Raw genomic sequence first — 20,792 nt, 5'->3', positions numbered from 1 at the left:
GGGGGGGGGGGGGAGCAGAGAGTGCGAGAGTGGTGGATTTGTTTTATTCTACCCGAGTGTCAAAAACATTAATAGACTCTCTTTATTATCAAGCCAATACTGAGATGAATATGAATATGAGATGTTTGAGAACGTGGCTTATTAGTAATGTGTCAAAAGTGTATACAGACATGCGTATTCTGACGCATCGATGGCGGCTCCAATGTGATTTGGAGTGATGGTGTTAGCGAAACTGACCAGAGGAGTAAATGCTTGAGAAGCACCCAAATCTACCACTGGTGGGGTTTGAGTGGTTGATGTTGCAGGAGACGGTTGTTGTAGTGTTGTTGAAGCTGAGGCTTCTGCCGATGTCTCGGTGTACTTGTGAGGCTGAAGCGATTCTGCTCTTCTTTGATGGATGATATGATTCACGTTATCAAACAAAGCATCGGAGGTGTTTTCCTGATGGCTTGTGAAAGCTGCAATGCAATAACTAGAATCATCAAAAACCAATGCACGCACTAACTAGTCCCTACGTTTTTCTAAATATGCTTATAAGAGACTGGAATCAACAACATATAAATGATGCTAACACATGCTTCTCTACCAAATACATTTATCACGATTCATTTTCAAAATATAACAAGTTAAGCAAGCGAAAGACACATTGTGAGTACGTGGATAGAGGAAGTAAATCAGTGTAAGGAAGTGTAAAGAAACATTGAAAAAGATCATTCACAGCCAGTGGGTTCCTTCAGTCTTTTATCTCATGTACACTAGGCCTATGATAAGTTCTTAATCGCGTCCACTGATCCAGAAAAGAACCTTCTAAAACCTCTTAATGCAGAAATAAGCAAGACTGTCATCACTTCTATAAATTTTCAATTTGTGTACAAAACTCAACCAAGTCATAAAGACCAAATACATCTCACCAAAATCATATAAGTTCAAACTCTTCCTTAGATATTTGATCCAAAAAAAAACTGAGGCACAGAGAAGTTACAACAGCGTAAATTTCGTGGCACACTCTAGCCGTCACTGAACCACACAAATAAAGAATTTCAAAGAGTAGCAAAGAAAACCTTCAAGGAGCGAAGTGACTTGAGCACAAATAGAGAACAGCAAAAACAGGTTCAGAACGGATACAATACAACCTTTATTAAGATATAATTTCAGCTTAAGCCAAGTAGATTCTCCCTGAAAATCAGGATTTTTAGCTGCTTCACTTTCCAACAACTACTTGGTTGACACAGTATACACTACAAGATATAATCTTTAGATAACTATGCGTCTCATTTCGCGTTACAAAATATTTAGTTATCGACCCTAGACAATATTTCAAACATCCAACGGTTCAATCCGGGTTATACCATATCATAGTTGCATACATTAACTCCACACTGTAACTAGCCAGACACATAACATTTTGGTCAAAGAAGCAAACTTGATTACTCCCTATGCTTCTACACCATCATCTTATAGCACGAAGCTCAAGATAATGGCATGGCTTAGCACATCATCATCATCACCCAATGTTCCGAAAAGCAAGATGCAATTGCAAATACACACACAAACAATAACGGAAATCTGAACTTAACACACAAGGAGAGAACGCGAAATGGAACCTGTTTCTCGATCAGTACGTATCTGATCACGAGGCGGAACCGTGTCGTCTGTAGGGAGATGAGATTCAGAAAGAGAAGTGGGATCGGAAGAAGGCGGAGGAGGAGGAGGAGGAGGAACGTCGTTGATCTGACCAGTGATAAAGGCCAAGCGATCGGATCCTCTTTCTAAAATCTTCCGCCTCCTCGCTTCTCTGCTGCTCGACGCCATTGCCAGTTGAATTCTTGTCTTCGGTCGGAGCGAGGAACAGGAAGGCCTTTTTTTTTTTTTTTTTTTTTTTTTTTTTTTTTTTTTGTGAAACGAGGAACAAGAAGCCAGTTCTGTCGATATGTCGGATTGATCCTTCTAAAACGCGAATTTAAACGCTAAACGTCAGTAAACGAGTTGGTCGCGTTTGAAGTAATGGGCTTAATGGGCTAATTTAAATGAGCCCAAATGCCGCCAATTTTATTTATCCCAAAGTAGCGTGTAGAGAATAAAATGTTGACATAGTGACACCAAAAGAATTTATTCTCTCCACATTGCACCCAATAAGAAACAAGAGAAGTCTTTCTCTCTCTCTCTCTCTGGAGACCAACAAGTAAACAAAAAGAGCGTTACCTCCACGCGACCACCACCAACGAGAAAGAAAGAAAGACCCTTCCTTTTTTTAAATATTCAATCGCCCACCGTTTTCTCATTCACCTAGTCAGTGAGAGATAGAGAGATAGTAGAGAGAGAGAGAGAGATGCAGTCGCTGCAGGAGAAGGCATCGGCATGGAGCGGCGTGGATCAGGCTGACGCGTTCGCCATAGACGAGTCCAATCTGTTCGAAAAGCTCGGTCTTCAGAGCTTCATCAACCTCTCCACCAACTTCTACACCAGGTTTCTTAATCTCCTTTATGTGTGCTTTCTCTGGATTACAATTGGAACTGTGAATTCTTATTACAGAACTAAAGTCCACTGTCTGCTTTGTGTTCTGCTTTGAAAAAGTCTTTTACTTTATTCTTTAAGAGACTTTTTTGGGTAATGCTTCCACTTATGGACCTGTGTTTTTAAGTGGGTTCTTGTTTATTGTATAGAGTATATGATGATGACGAAGAAGAATGGTTTTGGTTCATTTCTGTTTTGACAAAGTCTTTTACTTTTTATTCTCTAGAGACTTCTTTTGGGTAATGCTTCCACTTTTGGACCTGTGTTCTTGTAGGGTATATGATGATGAAGAAGAAGAATGGTTTCGATCCATGTTTGCTAACTCTAAGAAAGAAGATGCCATTCAGAACCAATATGAGTTCTTTGTTCAGCGTATGGGAGGCCCTCCTCTCTATTCTCAAAGGAAAGGTTACGTCTTTTTACATCTGGATTCTTCTTCCTTTACAATAAATGATGTGGTTCAAGTTTGTTCGACTTGATTAGTGTTTTATAAGCTTGACTGATAGTCTTAGCTCAGTTTCATTCTTTTATTTTTTTGTCACTTTGGTGAAACATTTAGTCTCCCTTGTGGTTCTCACTTAGTACAGAAGACACTCACTTATGTATCATTGTATAACCATTGGCATAATAATATAAATGCACTAATGTGAGTTGGGTTTGACTGAGTATGACTTGGCATCTGCCAGACTCTTGCTTATTTTGTTGCCATTGATCTTCCTGTGTAGGTCACCCTGCTCTGATTGGTCGTCACCGTCCATTTCCGGTGACTCATGAAGCTGCAGAGAGATGGCTGCAGCATATGCAAAATGCTATGGACGAGTCGGTTGACATTGACCAGGACTCTAAAGTCAAAATGATGAATTTCTTCAGGTAACACAACACCATCTTTCTTTCTCAAACTCAAAAGTTTGTAAATTCAGAAACCAATAAAGTCAAATTGATGAGAGTCTGATAAACTTATGGATTCTGCACATGTGTTAGCGAGCATATGTATTAAGTATTGCTGCTTTTGATCTGTTTCAGGCACACTGCCTTCTTCCTTGTGGCTGGAAACGAGTTGCAGAATCAGAATCAGAATCAGAACAACCAAGTTGCGTGTAAACACGCTGCCACCAAACCAGCACAAGAGTAATTTAACAACAGCATTCTTGTTTGTTATATTTTTACCGTTTCATTCAAAAAGTACACAGACTCGAGGAATATTGGTCGTTCTTCCAAAAGCTATGCAAGAGATGTAGGACTGGTCTCGGCTCTTAATGCGATATATCACTCTTCTATAGATGGAATGACACATTATAAGATTCGAATAAAGATGTATTACAAGTTTTACTTCTTCCAATGTCTCATCTAGTATCCAACACTCTAAAGGAGAATAATCCTCAACCATCATATGGATGAAAAGCCTCATGTGCACATTTTAAGAGACCAAAAGTACACATCATTTGAGTATTAACAAGATGCTATCAACTTCAAGAATTTGAAATGTAAATAAACATTACACTTTCTCTATGTCGAAGATTGTGAAACAACAGTGTTCCATGAGTTAGTTAGTTATATTCTTCAAATATACAGCAGCTTAAAGATTCATGTAAACAATGATGCTCCACGAGTTTCAAAAGCGCAGTGTCTTTTCTCACTAAAGTTTGTATTTTTAAATCGATGTTCTTATATAAGTATACCAAAGCCAAAAACTTTTATGGTTCAAACTGAAAAAATAGGAGCGAAAACCAAAAAAAAAAAAAAAAAAACAGAGAGCTGTGTATAGAAAGGGGGAGGAAATCAAAAATTCAAACGCTAGGGATTCTATATTTCTACATCTGGGGAAGCTCTCCTCACTCCTTCGCTGCTGAAATCGCCGACTAGGGTTTTCCTTTCTCCTCAGATCTCCGGCGGTTATTCTTCTTCTTCTTCCTCCGCCTATGGACTCAGATTCCTCTAGATCGCGGATTGACCAGGTCCGTATTCTCTTATTCTCTTTGATTCTTCTTCCTCTTTTTTTTTTTCCGTTTTACTCGTGTGTAAGCTCGCGCTTGCTGCGACATCTTAAAGTTTCTCACGACTTCGAGAATTCGTGTTTGGAATCTGACCTTTATCGATGCAAAGGGACGAACTTTATAGAGTTTTCGATTCATTCGATTGTTTTTGAGAAGACCTATGCGTTGAATCGAGAACCCATTTTTGCTGAATCCCATGATTTGATTTTCTTTTTTTCACTATGAACAGTGAAGTTAGTTATGGAGACTTTTTCTTTAGTCAAGCTATGAACAGTGGAGTTAGTTACGAACTTATGACGGATGGGAGAAGTTTGCATAAAGAGAGAGTTTTATGATATTGAAGCTAATGTGTGTGTTTCTTATGTTGCTTGTTACTGTACTTCTAGTTCTATGTTTCGAAGAAGAGGAAACACCTCTCACCAAATCTGAAGTCTGGGAGAAACGAGAAAAATCCTAAGGTGACTGGAGAAAGATCTCCTGGAGACAAAGGCACTTTGGACAGTTACCTGAAACCATCCCTGGATGACAAGAGCATTTCCAATAGTGCGTTGCAGGCGAAGCAGAAAGCGTTTACGAAAAAATTGGATCTGGAGGTTTCTCGCCCCCCTTATGCTGGTGAAAGTATACATCCACCCCTGCCTAAACCTGCAAACGCTGAAATTTCTAAAGGAGCTGAAGGGTGTTTGAACCGGGGAGAATCTCGAGTCCTGCATAAAGAAGGTGTTGCTACAGCCGAGAATCATGCACCAGATGTTTTGCTCTGTGCCAACCAGAAAGATAATTCGGAATTAAGAGACTTTGCTACTGGTTTTTTGTCCTTGTATTGTAGGTAATATATGCCTTGATTGTGTCTATTATGTCCGAATAAATTGTTTTCAGATTTAGAGGGATTTGTAAATTGTGCTTGTGTGCTTTTTGCAGCGAAGTGCGGTCTGTTGTTGGCTCACCTACACGTCAGAAGGCAAACGAATTGAAGCGTTGCGGCAGTTCATCGTTACTTGCTCAAGATGTGCAAATTTCTCACAAGAGGCGTTGTGATTCCGCAAATATACCATCACTAGATGCACCTGCATATCCTCTCGGTAGTAAGCCCGTGTCAGTTGCTAATATTGTTGATAAAAGAGATAAATCTGTTTCAGACCCTGCGAAGAAGGTATAAATGGAACTAACAGTTATGGTTACTTGTCTTCCTGCTAAAACTGATTCATTTTAGAGTATCTGATGCCTCTGCTCTAATATATTCACAGATTCCAAGGAATGAATCTGTTGAAATTCCAATGGGCTTGAGGAAGTGTACTAAGGCACCAGAACCATCTGCTCATCTAACTGAATGCCGCACGCCTGGATCAGCCGTTAAATCATGTCATGTTGGAACCCCTAAGTCAGGAAGTGGTAGCTCAATTTTCTCTCCTGGAGATTCTTTCTGGAATGAAGCAATTCAATTTGCTGATGGTTTGTCAGTGCCAACTCAGAACTCTGGTTCTGTAGAAGCTAAAGACAGAGACAATGAAGATAACTGCGGTGACAACTTAAAGAGAAGTTTAGATTTAGATGAAAGCAGAGTAAAGGATAAAGATGCCACTGGCTATTCAAAGGTCGCGGAGAAGCATGGGAGAGATTTCAATAAAGAAGTATCTCCGCTCCCTGTCAAAAACCTGGAACTTTTGTTTCAAGATAGAAAAGCAAATGGAAGCACCCGAGAGCAATGTACTTCATTTGATCAAAACAACATTACTCGAGGAAGCAGTAGGATCTCTCAATCTGCTTTGGTTGATAATAGAGGATGTGGAAGTCTTGATGTTGCAAATAAAAATTTGATAGGCAGAGTGTATCCAGATCCTGAAGAAAATAAAGTTGTAGTGTGCGAGGACAACAATAGTGTGAGATCTGTCCCTGCGATAAGCAACATGAGGAAATCAGCTGATTCTAGTGAATCCGAAGAAAGTCAGACTCCTTCAAGCTATTATCGTAAGAAAGATGGTTTAAGTCTTAGCACCTGGCTTCCCTCAGAAGTTTGCAGCGTATACAATAAGAAAGGAATATCTAAACTCTATCCATGGCAGGTACATAATTATTAGTTGATGTGTGTATTGTTTATTTGTCAACTATATTTAAATTACAGTTGATCAATATTTTCAGTGTCCCTACTCCTACAGATAGATAGATGTGTATATGCTTCTCCATTGCAGTGTAGTAAGTGTAAAGTAGTTCAGAGCCCGTAACTAGTATTTGTCATCCAAAATTAATCGGCTCTTGTTGCGTTCTTCCTTTCATGGCAGTTATTATATCATTTATGGAGTGTTTTTATTTTTTCATGCGGTATATTTTGTTTATCTTTTTTGTTTTATATGTTTCATGGGTTTGTGCGGAAAACTGATTAGCAATTTTTATTCTCGACTCTGTTCTTAGTTTTTGTATATATACTCTCTTAAGTTTCTGCCACTTATTGTAGAATGACCTTTTTCAACATTCTGATACACAGTTATAGCTTCTTAGGCGGGTATCGTATCTGAAAGAACTTCCTATTCTGTCTATATTGCCTGTTTTTGTGTATGTTATTGCTTCTGATGTTTGACTAGCTGAATACAAATTGTTGTAAAATTTTCTAGGTCGAGTGTCTTCAGGTAGATGGTGTTTTACAGAAAAGGAATCTGGTCTACTGTGCTTCTACAAGGTATCTTCATGGTTTGCCATGAATCTGCCAATTAAAAGTTTACTTCTTTTCATACATTATTGATCTCACTAGCAGGCGTCTATCTGACAAGAATTTATGCTCAATTTCAAAACCATGCTATTTGTGCAGTGCTGGTAAAAGTTTTGTTGCAGAAGTCTTGATGCTGCGCCGGGTCATAGCAACTGGAAAAATGGCATTGCTTGTGCTACCTTATGTATCCATTTGCGTTGAGAAGGTTTCTTTTATTAGTCTCTCCCAGCATCCTACACGTTTTATAATATTGCTTTCTTTTAATTTAGCCATATAACAATTGGATGCAGGCGGAACACCTTGAGGTCCTTCTTGAACCACTTGGTAAGCATGTTCGTAGTTACTATGGAAATCAAGGCGGTGGAACTCTTCCTAAAGGCACTTCTGTGGCTGTCTGCACGATTGAGAAGGCAAACTCTTTGATAAATCGCTTGCTTGAAGAGGGTCGTTTGTCTGACCTTGGGATAATTGTTATAGATGAGCTGCACATGGTACGGTTTTCACATATCTCCTCTAAATAGATCTCGAACAAGCTTATAACTGTCTGACACTATCTTTATTTTCTTCGTACTCTACCTTCGCATATTTAATAATGAATGCAATAAAGGAACCTGTTGCGCATGGTTTATACAGGTGGGCGACCAACATAGGGGTTATCTTTTGGAACTTATGCTGACGAAACTTCGTTATGCTGCCGGTGAAGGCAGTTCAGAGTCAAGTAGTGGTGAGAGTTCAGGGAGTAGCAGTGGAAAGAATGATCCTGCTCATGGCTTACAAATTGTGGGTATGAGTGCTACAATGCCGAATGTCGGAGCAGTTGCTGACTGGCTTCAAGTAAGATAAAAATCACTATTCTATATATATACATACATGTGTGTATTAAGATCACTCAGTTACATGACACTTCTCTCTAAACATATAGGTATTCATATATAGATGTGTAGACGTCCATGTCTAAGGAACTATAAGAATGTGATATGAAATTGCACAGAATACTGTTCGTGATTGTTAATAACTGTTACGTTTTCTGTAAAATGAAGACCTGTGTATCTCCAGATCTCTTAAATGGATGATAGTTTTCTGTAGTTATTTTCGGAAGATAGAAGAACTCTGTAAATTATTGTGGCCTTTTTAATCAGAACTTATTGTGGTTTTACATGTTGAAAGGCAGCTTTATATCAGACCGAGTTTCGACCAGTTCCACTAGAGGAGTATATTAAAGTTGGTAACATCATCTATAATAAAAAGATGGAAGTTGTGAGGACTTTACCAAAAGCTGCTGATATTGGAGGAAAAGACCCAGACCATATTATTGAGCTTTGTAACGAGGTAATGGCGTTTGCGAGTTAAGGTCTTGATTAATTACTTTCCTTTTCTGTAGGTTTTTTATTAGACATGTACTCAATTTTGTTTCAAGAACGAAAACTCAGATGTTATATCACAATCCAGATTGTCCAAGAGGGGAATTCTGTGCTGATATTTTGCTCAAGTCGAAAAGGATGTGAATCAACTGCTAAGCATATTGCAAAGCTCATTAAAAAAGTGCTTATAGACGTAGATGGTGAAAATAGCGAGTTTATGGATATCACATCTGCTATTGATGCCCTGCGAAGGTCTCCATCTGGAGTGGATCCTGTACTAGAAGAAACTCTTCCCTCTGGGGTTGCCTACCACCATGCTGGTCTTACAGTATGTATACACAATCCATTCGCCGTATATGTTTTCTTGACCTGGCTGTATTTGATAATGAATATGTGATTCATTTGCTATTTTCATTTGAGATGGTGAATATTACGCGAAGTGAATATCTTCCTGTATTAGCACTAAATAGACTAATTTATTTGTATAACAGGTAGAAGAAAGAGAGATAGTTGAGACCTGTTACCGTAAGGGTCTTGTACGTGTCTTAACAGCTACATCCACTCTGGCGGCGGGGGTTAACTTGCCTGCAAGGAGAGTCATTTTTCGGCAACCAATGATTGGCCGTGATTTTCTTGATGGAACAAGGTACAAGCAAATGTCTGGTCGGGCTGGGCGGACTGGGATTGATACAAAAGGAGAAAGTGTATGCCTTTAATTTCTATAGAATAATAATGTTATAATTTATATTTCTTGTTTGGAGTGGTCCACGGTCTAGGCTTTTGATTCTTGTTCTAAATTTTTAAATCTTTCCAGGTGTTGATTTGCAAACCAGGAGAACTCAAACGAATAATGGCGCTTCTGAATGAGAGCTGCCCACCTTTGGAGTCTTGTTTATCTGAAGACAAGAATGGAATGACTCATGCAATATTAGAAGTTGTTGCAGGTGGAATTGTTCAGACTGCCAAAGATATACACCGCTACGTTAGGTGTACTCTTCTGAATTCTACAAAACCCTTTCAAGATGTGGTCAAATCAGCTCAGGATTCCCTTCGGTGGCTGTGTCACAGAAAATTTCTTGAGTGGAATGAAGAGACAAAGTTATACACTACAACACCCCTTGGACGTGGATCTTTTGGCAGTTCACTCTGCCCAGAGGAGTCACTTGTAATTTAATCTGACTTCCATAATTAACAATGCATTTTATATAGTATTAAGCATGCTTGACGTGTATGTAATTGGTGCTTCTGCAGATAGTGCTGGATGATCTTCTAAGATCACGTGAAGGACTAGTTATGGCTTCTGATTTACATTTGGTTTACTTAGTCACACCAATTAATGTTGGTGTTGAACCAAACTGGGAATTGTATTATGAACGGTTTATGGAACTGTCTCCTTTAGAACAGGTAAGCATGTACTCCCTGGTAATATATGGCATTATTATGTGCTGATAAGCAATAGTTATGTTGTCAGATAACTTTTTATGCTGATGCTGTTACTTGATCTCACAATTTTCAGTCTGTTGGCAATAGAGTTGGAGTGGTCGAACCTTTTCTGATGCGCATGGCACATGGTGCAACAGTGCGCACTCTAAACAAACCACAAGATGTAAAGAAGAATTTGCGTGGAGAATATGACAATCGTCATGGTTCAACGAGCAGTAAGATGCTTTCAGATGAACAGATGCTTCGAGTGTGCAAACGATTTTTTGTTGCCCTCATCTTGTCAAAATTGGTTCAGGTGGCTCCCCTACAGCTTCTTTCTTTCTTGTTTATCTTTGCTAAGCTTCTTATTTTGGTTCATATATATAAACCCGTTGCAGCTTGCACGATCACGTATACTCCAAGATATTCTCTTAAACTGTTTCTTTTTGAACTATGAAATGCAGGAAGCTTCTGTATCTGAGGTTTGTGAAGCCTTTAAAGTGGCTAGAGGTATGGTTCAAGCGCTACAGGAGAACGCTGGAAGGTTTTGTTCCATGGTTTCGGTGTTCTGTGAGAGGCTTGGATGGCATGATCTGGAAGGCTTAGTTGCCAAACTTCAGAACCGTGTATCATTTGGTGTTAGGGCTGAAATTGTTGAACTTACTAGCATTCCATATATAAAGGTACTTGCAACTTCCAGAAACTTGTAGCTACGATATGAGGAGTGCTGTTGACAAAGATGGCTTTTGGTGTTGAATAAATAGGGTTCAAGAGCTAGAGCATTGTACAAAGCTGGCTTGCGTACATCTCAGGCGATAGCAGAAGCATCCATCCCTGAAATTGTCAAAGCTCTCTTTGAATCTTCAGCGTGGGCAACAGAAGGTAATTCAATTTTCTTAAGACAGTTTAGATTGATGTTTTGTTACCTCATTGAGGTGTCTCTCCAGCTTATATAAGGAATGATAAGTTGGCCATTTGTTGAAAAAAATATTCTATCCCATTTCATCTAATGTGCTCGAGTTGATATGGTGTACAAGGTACTGGACAGAGAAGGATACAGTTGGGATTAGCCAAGAAAATCAAGAATGGGGCGCGCAAAATTGTTCTTGAGAAAGCAGAAGAGGCGAGGGCTGCTGCATTCTCTGCCTTTAAATCGCTTGGTCTGGATGTTCATGACCTGTCTAATCCATTGCCGTTGGCTCCTGCTAGTAGTCTCTATGGACTAGTAACTATTGAAAGAGACATTTCCAGAGGCATTGTTGCTCCCAATGGACTACAACATGTTCCAGGACAATCAAGCATGGTTGGGCACATGGAACGTGGAAACTTTGACACGGATAATCACAGAGAAAAGCCAAGGGATGTATCTGGTGCTGCCTTAGGAGTTTCATCAGAAGTTAACTTGACCGATCCTCTTCCTGACTTTCAACCTATAGAAACTACAGTTGGCACTGATGGGACTAATGCTGCCAGTGATGACAGAGATATCAGAAACGAGGATAATGCTGAGCAGTACTTGACGAGGAATGCCGATATTCCTCTTAGTAATAAGGATAATGCAGGTGAAAAGGGTCCAATAACTGCAGGAAATATTCGTGGCGGATTTGACTCTTTCCTGGAACTCTGGGAATCTGCTGGGGAATTTTTCTTTGATATCCACTTTAATAAACTACAAGGCTTGAATTCCCGCATCTCTTATGAGATACATGGAATTGCGATCTGCTGGGATAGCTCTCCTGTTTACTATGTCAATCTTAACAAGGACCTTCTCAGCCTGGAATGTGCAGAAAAGCTTTCCAAGGATGCTGCTATTGGCAAGAAAGAGGCTTTGGGTACCGATGTTATAAAATCTAGGTGGAACAGAATCAGAAATATAATGGGGGATGAAAAGACGAGAAAGTTCACATGGAATTTGAAAGTCCAGATTCAAGTGCTCAAGAGTCCTGCTATTTCAATCCAAAGATGCACTCGCCTGAATCTTGCAGAAGGGATCAGGGATCTTGAGTTGGTGGATGGATCTTGGTTAATGATGCCTCAGCTTACCATAAACCACACCATTGACATGAGCATCGTGACATGGATTCTTTGGCCAGATGAGGAAAGACACTCAAATCCAAACATAGATAAGGTAATTCTAGATTGATAACTGGCAGAGTGAATTTAATATCATATCTCTCCTGATGATGGTGTTATATATTTTATTCTTTTGTTGGTAGTATATTTGTTCATTAAAAGTTTCTAAAACTGTTATAGGAGGTAAAGAAAAGACTATCACCAGAGGCAGCTGAAGCTGCAAATCGCAGTGGCCGGTGGAGGAATCAGATTCGAAGGGTTGCCCACAATGGTTGCTGCAGACGGGTTGCTCAAACGCGAGCCCTTTGTTCAGCTCTTTGGAAGATCCTTGTCTCCGAAGAACTTCTTGAAGCACTCACAACCACTGAAATGCCGCTGGTATGTCCCCTTTAAATGCTCTTTTCACTTGGAAGTTTATCTAAATTTCACCAGCATCCGGTTTTACTCTGGTAAGTAGTTGTTATTGCGGCAGCATAATGCATTCATTCTGTGTTTCAGGTCAATGTCCTTGCAGACATGGAGCTGTGGGGTATAGGCGTCGATATAGAGGGATGCCTTGGTGCACGGAATATATTGCGGGATAAGCTGCGGTCCCTTGAGAAGAAAGCATTTGAATTAGCTGGCATGACATTTTCATTGCACAACCCAGCTGATATTTCAAATGTGCTGTTTAAACAGTTGAAGTTGCCCATACCGGAAACCCAAAATAAAGGGAAACTTCATCCAAGTACTGATAAGCAGTGCTTGGATCTTTTAAGGTATTGCAAAGAGCTAATTGCTTTTCCTTACAATGTCATCTCTTTTCATCACTAAGGATAACTGACTTTTTGAGGTATTTTCAGCAGTAAGGTTTTATATAGAACGTGTGTTTACTTGGGAATATGATTTTGTCCCAGGAATGAGCATCCTATTGTCCCAATTATCAAAGAGCACCGGACGTTGGCAAAGCTCTTAAATTGTACACTTGGATCAATTTGTTCACTTGCCAAACTACGCTTGAGCACGCAAAGGTACACTTTGCATGGACACTGGCTTCAAACATCAACTGCAACTGGGCGGCTTTCCATAGAGGAGCCTAATCTCCAAGTATGACTTCTACTATGTTTCCTTTTTCATTCTATCATGTATCCAAAAAATCAATGACCGTGTTACTTTTCTGCAGTCTGTTGAGCATGAAGTAGAGTTCACACTGGACAAAAATGGAACGGAAGTAAATTCAGATTCTGACCGCTACAAAGTCAATGCACGGGATTTCTTTGTTCCTACTCAGGTAAATTAGTAATTTCTAAAAAATTTGTATCTTGGTCTTCAAGCCGACAAGACAAAGCATATTTGTCAAAAAAAGAGTTGTGCAATTGAAAGCATTTATTTCCTCCAAAAAGACTGAATATGATTATCTATTTTATTTTTTTACCACAGGAAAATTGGTTACTCTTGACGGCAGATTATTCTCAGATAGAGTTGCGGCTTATGGCACATTTTTCTAGAGATCCCTCGTTGATTGCACAGCTTAGTCAGCCAGAAGGTGATGTCTTTACAATGATAGCTGCCAAATGGACTGGGAAGAACGAGGATTCTGTTAGTCCGCATGATAGAGATCAGACCAAAAGATTGATCTATGGAATTCTATATGGAATGGGTGCAAACAGGCTTGCGGAACAGCTTGAATGCAGCTCAGATGAAGCCAAGGAGAAAATCAGAAGCTTCAAAAGTTCTTTCCCTGCAGTCACCTCTTGGCTTAACGAAACAGTTTCATTTTGCCAGGAAAAAGGGTGAGTATGTTTTACTTATCTTCATCAATGCTTATTATACTTATATTACTGCAATATTTCATTTATACCTTGATCAATTTTCTTCATCTCCCTCGGCTTTGCTTTACAGTCTGGTCAACGAATTGATCAGCTTCATGTGGAGACCTCAAGTCTAGTAGTTCCTTCTATGTTTTGCTTTGAATACAGTCCACGGGCCCTTTGCATTGTATTCGGTCTTTGGAATTTTCAGCTTTATAATTAATTGGGTTGCTTATTTATGAGCTATGATTACAATGCAAGAACATCTTTGGATATGCAGGTACATTCAGACTCTCAAGGGAAGAAGAAGATTCTTGTCGAAAATTAAATTTGGGAATGCCAAAGAGAAATCTAAGGCTCAAAGACAAGCTGTAAATTCTGTGTGCCAGGTCCGACCTTGTTTCTTCCTTTCCTTTTCCCTTACACTTCATGTTATGCTGTGACGTCTAATAAGACACTTTACCAGATCTATCTATTTAGCATAGAAATGTATGATCTTCCCTTTTTGGTCTTTCGCTGTTGGTGACAGTTATAAGAAGTCTCATTTCATTCAATATGAATACTCAAAAATGGATTCCTGAACATTTGCTTACAGACCATATAATGTTTACCTGGTTTGTGTTTTCATTCAGGGCTCTGCTGCTGATATAATCAAGATTGCGATGATAAAAATATATTCTACAATTTCTGAGGATATTGATAGTGCAGCATCTAGTTCTTCAACTGAAACTAGGTTTCACGTGTTGAAGGGACGATGCCGGATTCTTCTACAGGTGAGAGTTGTCCACCGTTTTTATAGCTTGAGTTATGTTGTTTCTTTCCATAATTTATATCTTTATACTTTTCTCCTGCACGTTAACATATTCTTTTTCACATTATGATGCAGGTACATGATGAACTTGTGCTGGAAGTTGATCCTTCTTACCTGAAAGAAGCTGCAATGCTGCTACAATCCAGCATGGAAAATGCGGTTTCACTTCTCGGTATGTTCCTTTTTATGCGATGTATACATGTAAATTATATGTTGACTTGATTGATTGTGTTGTGTATTTTCAGTCCCTCTACATGTGAAACTGAAGGTTGGGAAAACATGGGGTTCTTTAGAGCCGCTGCAGGCTGATTAAGACATCAACAAAATCTCAGTTGTCTTTAAATCTCTATTTGAGAGCTTCAGATTGTTTGACCAAGTCGCTCACATGCGTATTTGATGACTCGAAATGTTCCCACATCCACAGCTTGACTCAAGGCAATGCTCTGTTTCAATCTTTCTTGTGCTTGAAGATGGAAGTGGAGAGGATCGGACCATTCCAAAGGAATTTTTCGGATGCTGTGTTCAGAGTGCTCTCCTTATCAGATTCAAAGAGACTGTAAATTTACAAACTTACAACCATTAGCAGATAGTTTTACTTAGACAATGACTTTAACATGACCAAATTCATATGGAAAGATTAGAAAATGTAATTTTTTTTCTGTAAATACATAGTTTTTCTATATGTACTCATTGCTCAAAAAGAGTAAATATAATTGTTGATTATGCTCTGTGATTTAATTTAGTATGCTTCAGATAGATGCAATTAATGTACGTACATTTTAACACATTTTGTTTATTTAATTTAGTGGGCTTTAGATTCTGTGGACTGTGTCCGCCACTTAATAGAACAAACCGTCGTTTTCAACGGGCACAAGACTCATCCCGTGAAACCTCTAAACCTGTCTTATTCACAGTTGAAAATTGTTCATTGAAATTCTTTAGTGGGGGAAATTATGGGCCAATTGCCAACAAAAAAATATCCACAGAAAGTTGGAATCTATCTTTTCCACTTCTAAGAAAGAAAACTGGAAACATGTAAAATAATCCAATAAATCGAGCACAATAGATAAGTTTGTATAATTGACAATAGGTAGTGGGTTTGCTCAAGAGCGGCGATGCTAACCAGAGTGATTTGCTCCGCTGTCTAATGTGTTATTGAACATTAAAAAAAATAATATAAGATAATAACTAATAAGTTAAGCATTAAAAGATGCTAATAATCACCGGAAACAGAGTCGAGATGAGAAAAAAAGCTGAATCACATTCTCAGCTTAAGAAGCTTACACTGCTCTATACGACAAAACCTCACCTGCTTCTTCCCTCTCTTAGATAAAGCGACAACTCCTCACCAACCCCTTGTTTCATTTCCTAAAACGACTCCGTTTTATCATGTCGCTCTCTCCTTCCGCCTCGCCGGCTCCGGCAGATTCTCCGCCCACCACGTCATCACCTCCAGCTCCTCCTTTGTCTCCTGTTCCCTCGCCATTGGGCTCTCCTCCTCCGTTGGCTCTACCACCGTCTATCTTACCTCCCACAGCTTCCCCGCCACCACCGTCTCCTCCGTTAGAAGCTCCACCATTTCCTCCGTTGGAAACGCCACCGGTTCCTCCGGAGGAACCACCACCGTCTCCTCCAGAGGAACCCCCACCTTCTCCTCCGTCTCCTTCCGGTTCACCGCCATTTCCCTTCCTTCCCGCCAAACCGTCTCCGCCGCCTTCTCCACTTCCTTCTGAAACACTACCGCCGCCGGGAAAAACAGATACTCCACCACCTCCTTCACTACCATCTGAACTACCCCCGCCGGTGAATGCAGCTTCTCCACCACCTCCGTCTCCTCCTCGCCGGCGTGGCCCTAAACCTTCACTTCCTCCTCCCATCAGTTCTTCTCCTCCAAAGACTTCTCCGAGCACTCCGTCTCTCCCGGAAACTTCCCCACCATCTAAACCACCACCATTCCCCTCTTCATCAACTCCGGCGCCGAAGAACTCGCCGGCAACAACAACTCTTCCTTTCTTCGGCCCAGTAGGCCCACCAGATGGAACTATAGCAGCACCCATTGGGCCCATTATAGAGCCCAAAACAACCCCCGGCGAAACAATCTCCCCGGAAACAGCACAGCCACTTGTACCAAAGAGTCTCCCCGAAACGACGTCGTATCACCGATCCTCCGCCGGGTTCTTATTCGGCGGTGTGATCGTTGGAGCTCTTCTGCTTGTTCTCTTAGGTCTTCTCTACGTCTTCTACAGAGCCACCAGAAACAGAAACAACACCTCTCGTCATCATCAATCAAAAACTCCACCAAAAGGTAATGCATTTCCATAAAAATTCAAACTTTGTGGTCTGATACAAAATAAAAACTCAATCTTTATGTCTACAATGTGATGATCATACATAAAAATTGAACCTTTGGTCTCATTTTGTCAAATAAAATGATACTCCATTGTTTTTTAAATGATCCATCTTAGAGAAAAAATTTGTTTAGAAAGGTATGTTTTTATATTTTTAATTTAATATTTATAGTTAATGATGGTAAAATGTAAATTTTGAAAAATTTATTTAAATTTATTAAATTTTGATTGGTTTAAACTTGTGAAAAACAGTTAATCACAAAATAATGTATTTATAATAATTTTAAAAATATGTCTAAAAGTTCTAATAACGTAGTAACACGGTTTTGAGTTCTTGTCTGGATCAGTTCAACATCAACGAGGTGGTAATGTGGAACCAGACCAGACCAATGTTATCACTATACCACCACCTAACTATTCATCCAGCGTAAGCTACGGTACTAAGGAGAAGAGCAATGCTATTGCAATGAACGTTACAATATCATCAGGAACGTTCACATACGAAGAGCTACTAGAGGCAACGGGTGGATTCTCAGAGGCTAACCTTTTGGGAGAAGGAGGATTCGGCTACGTTCACAAAGGAGTGCTCAGAAACGGGAGAGAAGTTGCGGTGAAGCAGCTGAAGATTGGGAGCAATCAAGGGGAAAGAGAGTTCCAAGCTGAGGTTGACACTATTAGTAGAGTTCATCATAAGCATCTTGTCTCGTTGGTTGGTTATTGCATTAACGGAGATAAAAGACTGTTGATTTACGAGTTTGTTCCTAAAGATACGTTGGAGTTCCACTTGCATGGTAAACAAATATTACATGATTTTGTTTGTTTTTGTGTGTGCGTTTATATTCCTTTTAAGACATTTTGTTTTGAGTGTTGTAGGGAACAGTGGAAGTGTGTTGGAGTGGGGAATGAGGCTGAGGATTGCTGTAGGAGCAGCTAAAGGATTAGCTTATCTTCATGAGGATTGTGAGTTTTCTTTTTCGATTTTTTGGTTTTTTTTTTTCAAATATTTGTATTGATTTGATTTTTCTTGTGATTGATATTGCAGGCAGTCCAACTATAATTCACCGTGATATCAAAGCAGCTAATATCCTTCTAGATTCCAAATATGAGGCAAAGGTGATTTTTTGTTCTATTTAACAAAAACTACATTGTAGCTTAGAGTTCATACCATTTGAGTTTCTTGTTCTGTTTTTGCTTTGTGTCTTTCAGGTCTCTGACTTTGGGCTAGCAAAGTTCTTCTCAGACACTAATTCATCAGTCACTCATATCTCTACTCGAGTGGTAGGAACTTTCGGGTAAAACACCATCCATGTTTCAAGCTTTCTTCATTTTTAAATCTTTATGAAAAGATATATTAATCACTAGAGTGTCTTGTGCTCAACATGTATGGTATGCGTTTAAAACAGATACATGGCTCCAGAATATGCGTCCAGTGGAAAAGTAACTGATAAATCAGATGTATATTCATTTGGTGTCGTGCTTCTTGAACTCATCACTGGACGTCCACCAATCTTCGCCAAAGATCCTACCAGAAACCTGAGTTTAGTTGACTGGGTAAGTGACCATGATGATGATCTCCATCAGGTCTTAACTTTTTAATAACTACAAGCTTGAACTTGATTAGATTGTAACTATTTTGATATCTCATCAGGCGAGGCCGTTGCTTGCAAAAGCTATCTCTGGAGAGAGTTTTGACACTCTAGTAGACCCTAGACTGGAGAAGAACTACGATACAACTCAAATGGCAGACATGGCTGCTTGTGCTGCTTCTTGCATACGCCAATCAGCTTGGCTACGACCCCGAATGAGCCAGGTTTGTTGTCACTAAACATCGTATTCATGAGGACGTGACAAGTCCCTATATCCAAACTGAACAAGCCAAAAACTTGAATAGGTAATCCGTGCTCTCGAAGGCGAGGTGACGCTAAGAAACGTGGAAGAGACGTACAGCTCTTCTGAAAACCCTCTACCGTATGGAACAAGTAAGAGGAGATTCAACACTGATTCAAGCAATGGTTCCACTTCAGAGTATGGAATCAATCCTTCTCAGTCAAGCAGTGAACAACATCAGTTTACAGGTTCTAAAGTGTAGTAAGTGACTCACCACAACTATTGAGCTTATTGGCATGATTAGTCTACTTCATTCATTTGTAGCTATGTGATTGACACCGGTGAAAGGTTCCAAAGAACACTGCTTGTGTTCTAGCTTTCACAGTGAACTATAAATATGTTGTAATCTTGATTTATATATTTTTCTTGAACAATGTGTAAGTCCCCACTCTTTGCAACACCTTATCATTCTTTGTCATCATCTTTTATTGACAAAGGGATGTAAACGATGTTCAATTATTTTCTTAAACGTATAGAAAATTGTACATCACAAAAACAATGTGAAAAGAAAACAATTGAATATTTCAAGAAGCAATTTACTAAAAATAAATATTGATCCGAGGAATTAGTTAACTCTACAAGTTGAATTGTACAAAGTATATGTTTCTAAAGATAGTATTATCTATTTTTTCCTGTGTGTTTTAAGTATATTTATTACGAATGTGTTTAGGTAGAAAACAAATACTTGTCATAAGAGAGACACAAGTTAAAAGTATTCTGCAAGTAAAAGATTGTTTATTCACCATTTCTATCTTTATTCTTTAACCATGAGATCTGCTACCTGGTGTATAGTTTTATGTGTTCTCATCTTTCTCGTAATCAGCGATGGTAAAAAAGATAAAGGTATACTATATTCATTTCCTTTCGATAATGCTTTTGTCACAAGTCGCAAATGTTGCACGGCAATTTATTTTATCTAGATATTTTTAACCACCAGTTAACATTCTTTTCTTTCTGTGGTTGATATCAAATTCTTAAAAGACTATGTTCCAGAAAAATTTTGTCCGAGATTAGAAGATATCGAAGGAAACTGCAAAGATGATGGACTGAAAGTGTGTGCGAAGTTTATGACGACAACTTATAAGATTAATTATTTTAATTGCACATGTGACAACATCAACATGTTACGTAAAATCAAGCGTTACTGCTATTGTCAGTCACTATGTGCAGACCAACCTCCACCTTCACCGATCCAGCCTCATTGAATAACATCTCTCAAGTCCTTACTAATAACAAAAGAGAAGTTGTGAGAGTTTGTAGTGCGGAGATCACACACAAATAAGTTTGTTAGTCACCAATCTTTCTTTTGTAATAATAAAGTCATGAGGATATTTTATAACTAGTATGAGTTTCTCAATCAATCTATTTTCCAGATTTTGTAGAATTCCAGATTTTAAATTTTGCCACAATATATGTTTTTTTTTATAAACCTGGGGGTATTCTGTACCTATAGAATGGCCCAGACTAATCACTAAAGGGGAGGTGCAGCCCATAGATAGACCATCTCTCCGGGGTATTCAAATGGACCGAAAGCAATCACTACAAGAAAACATCGTAATTCTGACGGACATTCTGACGGAAAAATGAGATCCTCAGAATATTCCGACGAATTTCCTCGGAATATACCGATGAAATACCGAGGAAGTCATATTCCTCGGAAAACACCGACGAATATCCGAGGATATATTATAGCCGTTAGAAAGTCGTTGGAGATTTTAAAAATTCCGAGGAAATTCCTAGGAAAGAGCCGTTGCCATCGGTATTCCGTCGGAATTTCCTCGGTACTGTCGGCAACATTTCATCTATAAATACCCGCACCCCCCAACCTCTTCATTCACTCCATTTCTTCATCCTCTCACATACTATATTTACACACGAATTTGATTGA

General features: G+C 39.3%; 4 protein-coding genes and 1 long non-coding RNA gene across 5 annotated transcripts; 4 read left to right on the top strand and 1 right to left on the bottom strand.

Moving 5' to 3' along the window:
* Positions 1 to 107: 107 nt before the first annotated feature.
* LOC106297774 lies at positions 108 to 1,870 on the bottom strand. The gene is made up of 2 exons (XM_013733950.1): positions 1,605 to 1,870; positions 108 to 458 (listed from the first exon to the last, which is right to left on the bottom strand). Exons 1-2 carry the CDS (start codon positions 1,810 to 1,812, stop codon positions 142 to 144), a joined length of 525 nt encoding a protein of 174 aa, XP_013589404.1. The 5' UTR covers positions 1,813 to 1,870; the 3' UTR covers positions 108 to 141.
* A 294-nt stretch (positions 1,871 to 2,164) lies between these two features.
* On the top strand, positions 2,165 to 3,847 carry LOC106343427 (two-on-two hemoglobin-3). The gene is made up of 4 exons (XM_013782634.1): positions 2,165 to 2,466; positions 2,789 to 2,922; positions 3,240 to 3,384; positions 3,538 to 3,847. Exons 1-4 carry the CDS (start codon positions 2,330 to 2,332, stop codon positions 3,644 to 3,646), a joined length of 525 nt encoding a protein of 174 aa, XP_013638088.1. The 5' UTR covers positions 2,165 to 2,329; the 3' UTR covers positions 3,647 to 3,847.
* A 586-nt stretch (positions 3,848 to 4,433) lies between these two features.
* On the top strand, positions 4,434 to 15,379 carry LOC106311347 (helicase and polymerase-containing protein TEBICHI). The gene is made up of 26 exons (XM_013748547.1): positions 4,434 to 4,469; positions 4,895 to 5,337; positions 5,430 to 5,661; positions 5,756 to 6,571; positions 7,118 to 7,182; positions 7,312 to 7,417; positions 7,503 to 7,703; positions 7,846 to 8,046; positions 8,380 to 8,541; positions 8,662 to 8,901; positions 9,065 to 9,277; positions 9,388 to 9,738; positions 9,825 to 9,977; positions 10,090 to 10,311; positions 10,460 to 10,678; positions 10,760 to 10,877; positions 11,033 to 12,123; positions 12,249 to 12,446; positions 12,567 to 12,826; positions 12,965 to 13,154; positions 13,231 to 13,338; positions 13,488 to 13,840; positions 14,139 to 14,247; positions 14,491 to 14,631; positions 14,745 to 14,841; positions 14,915 to 15,379. Exons 1-26 carry the CDS (start codon positions 4,434 to 4,436, stop codon positions 14,980 to 14,982), a joined length of 6,393 nt encoding a protein of 2,130 aa, XP_013604001.1. The 3' UTR covers positions 14,983 to 15,379.
* Positions 15,380 to 15,732: 353 nt separating this feature from the next.
* Positions 15,733 to 19,338, top strand: LOC106295764 (proline-rich receptor-like protein kinase PERK14). The gene is made up of 8 exons (XM_013731778.1): positions 15,733 to 16,974; positions 17,365 to 17,808; positions 17,891 to 17,977; positions 18,060 to 18,130; positions 18,224 to 18,309; positions 18,421 to 18,568; positions 18,666 to 18,827; positions 18,909 to 19,338. The coding sequence occupies exons 1-8, from the start codon at positions 16,059 to 16,061 to the stop codon at positions 19,104 to 19,106; spliced, it is 2,112 nt and encodes a 703-aa protein (XP_013587232.1). The 5' UTR covers positions 15,733 to 16,058; the 3' UTR covers positions 19,107 to 19,338.
* Positions 19,339 to 19,609: 271 nt separating this feature from the next.
* LOC106302006 lies at positions 19,610 to 20,265 on the top strand. The gene is made up of 2 exons (XR_001262316.1): positions 19,610 to 19,747; positions 19,886 to 20,265. It is a non-coding gene; the product is annotated as an uncharacterized LOC106302006 (long non-coding RNA).
* Positions 20,266 to 20,792: the final 527 nt, after the last annotated feature.

Source organism: Brassica oleracea, chromosome C1 (genome assembly GCF_000695525.1).
Source record: "Brassica oleracea var. oleracea cultivar TO1000 chromosome C1, BOL, whole genome shotgun sequence".
NCBI classification, from domain to species: Eukaryota; Viridiplantae; Streptophyta; class Magnoliopsida; order Brassicales; family Brassicaceae; genus Brassica; species Brassica oleracea.
The sequence above is the reverse complement of the archived record's forward strand: the minus strand, read 5'-3'. Positions and strand labels throughout refer to the sequence as shown.